The 10,231-nt window shown below is 40.2% G+C and overlaps 1 protein-coding gene across 16 annotated transcripts in view; it reads left to right on the plus strand.

Moving 5' to 3' along the window:
* The window catches only part of BMPR1B (bone morphogenetic protein receptor type 1B), a 392,960-nt gene that overhangs the window by 377,600 nt on the left and 5,129 nt on the right, over window positions 1-10,231 (plus strand). For all 16 annotated transcript variants that reach the window (XM_077882931.1, XM_077882919.1, XM_077882922.1 and 13 more), the window contains 2 exons: window positions 5,906-6,081; window positions 9,711-9,841. In XM_077882931.1, coding sequence (XP_077739057.1) covers window positions 5,906-6,081; window positions 9,711-9,841 — 307 coding nt within the window. The remainder of the gene's footprint in view (window positions 1-5,905; window positions 6,082-9,710; window positions 9,842-10,231) is intronic.

A 10,231-nucleotide genomic window follows, 5' to 3' on the forward strand; every position in this document is an offset into this window, starting at 1 on the left:
CGTCCCCCCAGGAGGAGGTTCAGTGGTCTCTGGGAGGTGTCACGCGGAGTTGATGCCAGAGATCAGTTGCGAGCTTGGAGCAAGCCAGGGGCAAACCAGTGGCAAACCAGTGGCTTCCTTCTCCTGTCTTCTGTCCCCCTCCCTTCTTTCATTGTTCTTTAAAATTCTGTTCTTGGGTAGCCCCGGTGGCTCAGTGGTTTAGCGCCGCCTTCAGCCCAGGGCCTGATCCTGGAGACCTGGGATCGAGTCCCACGTCAGGCTCCCTGCATGGGGCCTGCTTCTCCCTCTGCCTGTGTCTCTGCCTCTCTCTCTCTCTCTCTCTCTCTGTGTCATAAATAAAATAAAAATAAATCTTAAAAAAAATAAAATTCCGTTGTTTTTTTTTTTTTTTAAAAGCTCTTTAGATTATTAAAGGTGACCGATGTTTGCTTCTCCTCCTTCTCTATTACCTTTTTCTCTCCCTTCTTCTGCTCTCCCCCTCCGGCTCTGTCCGAGCCGCTCACCGCCACGGAGGCCACCACGGAGGCCACCACGCGACACGCGAGCTCCGGGGCTCCGCGTGGCCGCCCGCTGCAGGGAGCTCCCGGGGCCTCCGCTCCCCGCTGCTGGGACGGTGGGCAGGCGCCGTGCTGAGCCCCGGGCTTCTTCCTTTACCTCGTACTTCGGGAAAGAATCCCTGCTATGCCGTAGTAGTTCCGAGGTTTAGGTAGCGTGAGCAAATGTAGCTCCAAACAGAGTCAAGGCAAGTGTAGTCTGTTTTTAAAAATGCGCTTTATTCTACTCGGCCACCAAGATAAAAGTCCTCTGCGCCGCCTCTCCTGCTCTGGCCCAGCTCTGGAGCCTCTGTGGCTCCTGCCCGAGGCTCTGCCTCCAGCCTTTCCGTATTCCAAGAGCTCGTGGTCCCTCTGTTGGCCACACCTTACCTCCTGAGATGCACAGCGCCCCTCGGCCCCGGGGCCAGGCCCCGGGGGACACTGCAGGGAGCCCCCCCGGAGTGTCTCTGGACAGTAGGGCCAATGAAGATGCTCACCGCGGGCCCAGGGTCTGAGCCGCATCAGGGATGAAACTGCTCTCCCAGCAGGTCCTGATCCTTCAGTTTTGTATCGGTTCATTTCCTTCTCCCCTTCTCTTCTCCGGCTGTCATTGTCTCACGCGTGACATCTGTCTTCTTCGCTGCCCCCCGCCCCCCGCCCGCCTAAAGCAGTCGCCTTGAGGCCTCTCACTCACTTTGTGTTCCTGTTTGATGAGAAGAGCCACTAACGTGGGTGGCGTGTATCCACTTGAAGGCCCTTTGTCCATTGCTGTAGATCTCATGCCACCCTGCTGGCATTTTCTGTATCATCCCATTGTCATCCGAGTGACTTGGGTCAGAAATACGAGGTTTGTTTGCATGTCTCCTTATGTAATCATCGCTGAGGGCACTCTGCATTTTGAGATTCAAATAAAATTACTTTATCACCCCTAATCCTACTTAATACAGTAGGGAACTCAGTGTCACTGACTGCATATCAGGGAATCCTAAGGAGCTGTTTTCCTCTCTGCTTCACGTCTTCAATATATGATGTACCTCTTCCCACGTGGTATAGTTGTTGATTCTTTTCTTCCCCAAACACCGTTAACACAAGGTTGAAGAGAGCTTTACTCAGGTAGATGTAGTCATAAAATTCATGCTACCAGCACATTTTCCTGATTTTTGTTTCCTGCAGGAGCTTAACATCTTGTCATGGCCCTAGGCCAGAAGGGAAAACCCTTTTTTTTTTTCCCCAATTGACTTGTCCCTTTACCCCCAATCTCCCAAATTACTGCTTTTTTTTTAACTCAGAAAATTATAGGTATTTTTATTTAATCCTGTCCCAGCCCACTGTCCCTAAAGTTTATAAAGAAAAATACCCATTAATGTAAGAATCTAAAACATTTTTTTTTCCCTGGGGAGGAATTTGACTGACATCCCTTAATTTAGTTTATGTTGTTCAAATTATATATTTATGTTTTTCTAATTCTACTGATGTCTTTATCACACTCACATTACTCACAGTAACTCACAGAACTCTCATTGACAGGGACAAAAGCCGTATCAGATCTAGTGGAAGTATTAATTATATAAGTATAAGTAGGTAAAAATACTACCCCTGGAATTTGCTAAATCCAGTTTTTCAGTCTTGAGCCCTTTGCATCCAATATTTCCAACCCTTATCCAAGGGAGGGAAGGAGAGAGAGATGTTTTCTCTATGGTCAGTGTGCCACCCATGTTTTTGATGTAGTGTTTTCAGTTCTCCTTGGTAGAAACCAATCTTCTCTATACTTTTGTCCACTTTCTTTAGATGTCTCTTGCTCTTAGAGCCTTAGGCCACCAATCTATCCCTTAGCCTTTGAAATGTGCATTTTTCTTGTTCCTGTTCCTGCTGGGTTCTTCTGTATAATAATATTTTTAATTAAAATATATTATATATACATAAAAGTATAAAAAATAATAAGGCACTCATGTAACAGTTATAATGTGAGCAAAGTTAACAATTTGCTTTATTTTTATCTGGTCTTTTTGTTGTTGTTGAAGAAATATGATGTTGAGGATAGCCTTTTGCCTTCTCCTCCCTATTTTATTCCCCTTTATCCCTCCCAGAAGTAACCAGCATCCTGAAGTTGATATTTATCTTTGCTCTATGTGATTTTATGGTTTGATTGCATGTTTGTGTAGCCACTGCAGCAGAGAGGGTTATTTTGTGCATTTGGAGTTCATTTTCTGACTCTGCCCTCCTTGTGCAATCTTGGTCTTATAAACCTTGTTTCTTACTCTCTGGTCCCTTCATGGAAAAGAAAGCAAGGGAAAGCTGAAGGCGCCCTGACCTTTCCTGCTTCCTTCTTCCTCCTTGACCCTTTCCTTTGGTGACTTTATACCCTATTCTTACATGCTCTGCACCATCGGGCTCTACTTACAGCCTCTTTTTTCTTCCTTTATTCTCGGTGCCCCAGTGTTCAATATCTCCGGCTTCTATTTTTGCTCTTGGAGATTAACAGGCTCAGTTTTTCTCTGCCCTAATTTGGAAACAGGTAAGATAATGTTACTGAAAACCTGAGAGAGAAATGCAGTTTAATTACTTTCCAGTATAGAAACACTCCTGAGAGAAGAGGAGATGGAATGAGCTATATGTCTTGGAGAATCTGACCCTTTCTAGTATCAGATATGAATCACTTATAATTAGCATTTGTCATCTAAATGTAGTGCTGAAGGCATTTGCCATTAGGGTAATAGCAATCTTTTACACAATCAATTTGCTTAACAAAATTCTATTTAACCTCTTAGATACTGGCAATATCTCATTTTATGGTCTGTATGCAACAGAGATTTTTGTATTTCTCCTCCACACATTCATAGCAAAGTTTGCTGTAAACAGATCTTTTCTTTCTTTCACATAAAGTATTTTATTTACTTACCATGTGAGATGGATTGGGATGGCACTCCTCAGGCCTGTAACGAATGATCATAGCAGATATTCAGGGCTCAAGGAGTTTACACTTTTGGTGGGAAGACATATTTATTCAGATCCTCTGGGGTGAGGATATTTATTCACATACTACTAGGGAAACACTGAGGGTAAGGAGAGGAAGGTAGAGGAGGGATAGCGGTACCAAACTTCCATGGCCTATATAAGGAACTACTTTGGGGGAATGTGATAGACCAACTAAATTCTTGATTGTATGTTTGTCCAGTGTTTGAGGGAATGAGAGTTTAGAGATGAATTCTATCTAGTTTGGCCATCACAAATCTGAATTTTGTCTTCAGGTAACAATTACATTTCTGTTTCCAACAGATGTTTCCATGTCACACATTTTATTAGCCCTACCTGACCTTCTAAATCCAAATAAAGCACAAACGAGCTAAGAATAAGAATGGGACAGAATCACCTAAAATCTTTATCAGGTGTGATCAGAGTATATCTTTGGCCTAAATACACTCTTTAGGGCGCATGCTGATACTATTCTTGGTTTCCTTTCCCAGTCCATGTTCTGGAATATAACTTAGGTCCTCTACCAGTTTCTTTCCATTTGCAAGCCCCATGTTTGTTTCTTGGCATGGAACCCAGAATTCTCTACCCAGGCCTGCCATTGTCTTTTTCTAATGCTTCAGTTGTAAATAATAACACATGAAATACCTTACTCTGTGCTCACAGAAGAAGTGTCATTATAATGAAAAGTGGAATTTTTGTGGCATCTTTTAAACCTGATAGTTTCCATTTTATCATTAAGCTGCCTCTTGGCTCACTTTCTTCCCTTATCATTTCCTATTTAGGTATGCAAATGACATTTTTCTATTGTATTGTACTGGTAAATACTACGAATTCACATTTTTCTAGAAAATGAGCCTCTCAGAGCCCAGAACATTAGGCCTACATTTACAGATTAAGGCTTATTTATCAATTTATTTTCATTTTTAAAAATTTATACTTTCAAGTTTTAGTAAAAAATAAATAAATAAATAAATAAATAAATAAATAAATAAATAAATAAAACAGACTTCTTCAGAGTAGTTGGTCCTGGAGGATCCTGAGGGGCCTAATAAGAATACTGGTGTCCCGTCTGTTTCTAGATTGAGGGTTTTAGCTGCAAATGAATTTAAAATGGTTCTAAGAATGAAGCGTTCGATCTTTTAGTAAATGTTAGCAGTTTGAAGATCTGCAGAGAGACAGCTTGCCATCCTTTAAATTTTCCCAAGTGACACTACATCTCTTATGCTTCAGAAACTAGAAATTGAGGCAATAAGATCAAACACAGAGATTCTGTTCAAAAGCCAGTAGTGTTTAGGAAAGTTTGGTATTGTCTGTGACACAGCCTGATAAATGTGCTATCTGATATATTTTCCCTTCTTCGTGGAGGGGAAATAACATGTAAATGCTTGAGAGTCCAGGGAGTGTGATGCAAAGAAAAAACATTCTTAGGAATCAGGAGCTAGCGAGGTTCTTCCATAGTTCCCCACAAACTTTGGTTAATAATGACTTTTTGTCCCTTTTCTGTTTGATAGTTTCTTCATCAAAACTGGGACTTACTGCTCTTTGTAGTACCACTAGCTTCTCTTGTGGTAATTCTAGTGAAACCTCCAATAGAGGCTCCACGTTGTGCTGGCAGCAATTTTACACACAGCATCTTGTTTAATTGTCAACCTATTAAGCGACAGTAGCTCCACTACATCAGCATCTCTGGGCAGATCTCTGGTTGCAGCTGCCTGTGCAGAGGCATGGCTCCCCAGGGGCCACACTGCACATTGAGGCCCTCCCGTCACGGACATTCTCCCAGGAGATGGGGAATAATAAATGGATCATGTTCTGAAACTTTCATGTAGCTGCTGGGATTATTTTCAGTTATTCCCTTTGTCCTCTTATTAAATAATACATGTTATGTGGTGGATGAAATGGTGCTCAGAGAAAGCTTTGTTATAGATCCTACTTATTGAAATAAAACATTTTCCTCTCTTTGTTGGCCCTCTTTTCCCCCATTGTTTGAACTTGCTCATACATCAAAAAAACCCTGCAACACTTGATTTAAAAAATACCATCTTAAACAAACCACCTTGGCATGTCCTCATGCCAGTTTTAAGAGCCAAGCTATTGAAATGTGAAGGGGAAGAAGGTGTTTCATAGACATTTAATAGGTACCTAGCAATGATTTAGAGTTTACGATTGATCCAGTGTCAATGCAGCCTTGTATGTTGCAGAGTCCCTTTGCCCTCTTCCCTGGGTTTTTACCCGTGCATACGTAATGTAACTGTTGGCAAGAGATATTTTGCAGGGAAATGTTATTCCCTGAAAAGATATCCCTTCCTCCCTTTACCTAAAACCCTGGCTCGGAAATCACTTCGATTTGTCGTGTGTTGAACCTTTTCATTGCCTATAGTGCTTTGCTTTTTCCTCAGTGATACAAATGAAGTTGACATACCACCCAACACCCGAGTTGGCACCAAACGCTATATGCCTCCGGAAGTGTTGGATGAGAGCTTAAACAGAAATCACTTTCAGTCTTACATTATGGCCGACATGTATAGTTTTGGACTCATCCTCTGGGAGGTCGCTAGGAGATGTGTATCCGGAGGTAAGTAACCATGATATTGTGGGATCTACTACAGATCCTTGCTTCCTGATCAGAAATCAGTGTCCACAACATCAGATTTTCTTTTATTTTCTACCTTATTTCTGTTGATGCAATCACAGTCCTCCCAGGAAACAGTATTTAACAACTTAGAATTATCTTTGCTTCCTTCTGGCTGCTTCTCACCAACCTGCTGGGCCCTATCCCCAGCTCTGATGCCCCACTCACTGTGGCTTCCTCTCTGCAGATTAAGATAGAGCCAGAATTGTGGGGTGAGATACCCATTCTTTACCCTCTGCTCCACTTGACTTTCTGTATTTCTTCTTCACAAGTAGTTTGAAACATCAGGTGTTTTTTTTTTTTTTTCAAAAGGAAATGAAAGCATCAAGAATATTACCACTGGTCATGATAATTTTCTTGCAAACAAGGATTTCCTAGTAAGACTACATCAGAAGATATTAAATATTCAGAGGCATTATTATTGCTCATAGTATTTGTTTACTGCTGCATCATCTGTCTTTAAATAGATGCCAACAGTTTTTAGGTGAGAAGCTGAATCTTAGGCCTTCAGCGTCAAGTACTCTGTTTATGGTTATGCTCATGGCAGTGCTTGGCTAGAACCCACACTGCTGCTGCTGCTGCTGTTTATCATGGCCAGTTTAAACTCACTTTTGTGAAATATTGAGCTTGCCCAAGGTTCTGAAAGCTTAGCGACTGCATTCTTGGACCTGCCATTTATTATCCATGAACCTCTGACAAGTTACTCAGCTTTGTTCTAATTCTTAAGGAGGTGGATTAAAGAGAATTAAAACTTCCTGGTACATAAATAGCATTCAGTATATCTTAGCTCTTACTTAAAATTTTCATTGTGGTTGGTAGAGGCTTAACTTATATTTAGATTCATACTTATATAGGGAGGAGAGACAGTTAATCAACAGGAATTTATACTCAGATCATGCTGCAATGACACAATGCCTTCTAATCACTTGGGGAACTCTGAGCCTATTCTAAGCTTAATTTAAAATAGAACACATTTCCTCTAAAGTGAGAGAACTCCAAAAGGAAAGTTAACATGAGAAATGTTTCCTAACCAGATAGCGAATAAATCTTCCATCATCTATGAAGAAGAAAAGAGCTAACCAAGATATAAATTAACTAATTGTGCCTTGTTTCATGTTTTGTCAAGAGGGAATGAGCCTAGTTTTGAATAATATGCTCACTTACACTCATGATAAGTGTATAGCAGTTGAAGGAGTAGTGGAGTGCAAGATTACTTTTCTGATTATGTTTTCCTGAACACCTAAAGCAAATAGGGCCACAAGATACCTATATTTGGAAAGCCTGCAGGTCAGAATACAGGAGAAATGATTCTTCACTCAAAAACAAGCCAACCTCAGACACACACACACACACACACACACACACAGACAGGATTTGAGAGGTACTAAGGTGTTGCCTTATCTCCTTATGAGATTGGTATGTGTTTGTCAGAGATGTTAGAGTCCCAGCTCTGCCCCATACCAACTGTATGGCCTTGGACAAGTGAGTGAATCCCTCAGAACCAGGTTTTCTCATCTGGATAACATGGATAATAATGCTGTCTCAGAAACATGTTTATAAGAATTTAGTAAGATAAGTTGTACAGTACACTTACCGCCTTGCCTGGTATGTACCAGGCTCCTAACAAGCAAGTGTGGTTTCTCTTTCCAGAAAGGCAAAACACACAAAATTCTATTCTCCAACATATTCCTTTATGAAGATGTTGGAAGTTTTGGGCTTGTCTTTCTAGTCTAGGTACTTTTGGATGAAGTAGTTACATCTGGATGTAGATCTTCTAAACTTTGAGGGAAAAAAAAAAAAAAAGGATTCCTGAGGTTTCAGACAACAATTAAATGGCAGCCACTATGGGAATTTTGATAACTTAATGCATAATAAGGAGAAAGAAGTAAGGTCTATAGTTTAGTGATAGATTTTGATTAATTCAGAACTTTATGTGATTGGCTCTGTGTCTGTTGTAATGTATACACCCACCCCACCATGATATATCAATTTAGCCAGGTAATGGCACCAACAGTAGGCACTGAGGAAAATATGAGAGGAATAAATTAGACATGGTCCTTGCTCTCCAGGTGTCTCCAGAGCTGTTGTCTTGAGAATTAGAAAGGGAGGAAGAACTCAAATGAAGTGAGCATCCCCCATGGGTTAGGCCCTGTGCCTTTAGTATCTCCTATAGAATCGGTACACAATGGAAGGAACTATTAACATAGATACATATAATTATGCCCTGTGGTCTCATGAGAGACAGAACAATGGTGAGTGGGAATGGTCTGAAGAAACTTTTCAGCCTTCTGGTCCTTTATATATGGGATTGAGTTTGCAAGAAAGGGTGTAATATAGACTCCAGATTTTGTCAGAGTAAACCCCAGCGAATTTAATGATGTGCTGGATAAAATCTGCCAACTTGGTAGTATCATCTTGTTCAGATAAGAAGCAATAACATTTCTATAATAGATGATTTTGGATAGGGAAGAAAGGTGCTCCAGAGAGATTGTTCAGAGTGGCATTCTATTAGGACAGATGCTGCTTATAATTATTGTGAGGAGTAAATCAGATAGGGTTGCAAAGAAGATCTAAGCAGGCTACTTTTCCAAAGGACAAAAGGAATAAGGTAGAATAGATACTAGGGAAAATGAGATGGAGTTTGTCATGATAAGGGCCATTTTCCTAAGATGACATAGACTTGTATCTCAACCTTTCTTTCAACAATACCTATTTTTTTGGGGTGGGGGGGATGCCTGTGTGGCTTAGCTGTTGAGCGTCTGCCTTCGGCTCAGGGTGTGACCTGGGGTCCCGGGATCGAGTCCCACATTGGGCACCCTGCATGGAACCTGCTTCTCCCTCTGCCTGTGTCTCTGCCTCTCTGTGTCTCTCATGATTAAATAAATAAAATCTTTTTTTAAAAAAAAAAACTAGTTTTTCTAATAATAATGTATTATTTGTAGAAAGTTTGGTGAAATACAGAAAATTTAATGAAGAAAATGGTAAAAGTCAGACAGCTCTTGCACCTAAAAAAATCATAGTTAATATTTTTAGGTGTGTAAAATTTTAAAAATTTTAAATGTGGAAAGATGCATTCTTATGATTAAGCAGGAAAAAATATAAATCTCACATTTTGTTCAAGTAGGATACACTGCCAAATTTATTATGAGATTCATAATCTCATATTGCAGTAATAGAAACAGTCACATATTATGCAGTATGAGTTTGGGATGTGTCTGCCAAATTTGCATTGAGATTTAATGTAGATTTTTTTTTAAAATTTGGCATACAACACGTTTTATAAAATTGGAAATAAATTTGAGATACTTGTTTTACTTAGCTTTGGGAAATTAGAAAAAAGGTTTGAAAACCTATAATAATATGTTTCATCAGGTTTTCTATTTATATTTTTAATTAGATTAAGTGACATTTGGGCATATTTTTTTTTCAAGACTTTATTTTGCAGTTTCCTAGCCTGAGCTTGAGTACTGATAGAACTTTTCTTTGAGAATAGTTTGTGTATTAGACTTTTATTTCCACCTCACAGAAAATATCGATAGTAATAATAATTTAAAAACAACCCCTATTTTCAGGTATAGTCGAAGAATACCAGCTTCCCTATCATGACCTAGTGCCCAGTGATCCTTCTTATGAGGACATGAGAGAGATCGTTTGCATCAAAAAGCTACGTCCCTCGTTCCCCAACCGATGGAGTAGTGATGAGGTAAGCTTTGACCTAACCATGTGGCTATGGCCAATTTCTAAACAGACTTTATGCTCTTTGCCAAGATTCCAGATATTCATTACAGTAATCCTCCTCCTTTGTTTTGATGGTGGTGGTAATGGAGCTTCCCTGCAGTCGTTGATATGATGCTAAGTGTAATATGTTAATTTGTCTCTTCCTTTTTTCCAATTTGAGTTTGCTACTTCTAAAGTATATTGGGTGGGTTACCACTTAGCCTGTACAATAGGTAACACTGTTTCATTTATTTGTGATGTCCTGACGTTTGCATAAAGGATATTATTTCTCTGTGTGTGTCTTTAAAGCATCGTGAATTTTCTCCATGACAGAGCAGCATCCAACATTCTCTCATTTCGATGAGAGAAAAGATAG

The sequence above is a fragment of the Canis aureus genome, chromosome 33 (assembly GCF_053574225.1).
Source record: "Canis aureus isolate CA01 chromosome 33, VMU_Caureus_v.1.0, whole genome shotgun sequence".
NCBI classification, from domain to species: domain Eukaryota; kingdom Metazoa; phylum Chordata; class Mammalia; order Carnivora; family Canidae; genus Canis; species Canis aureus.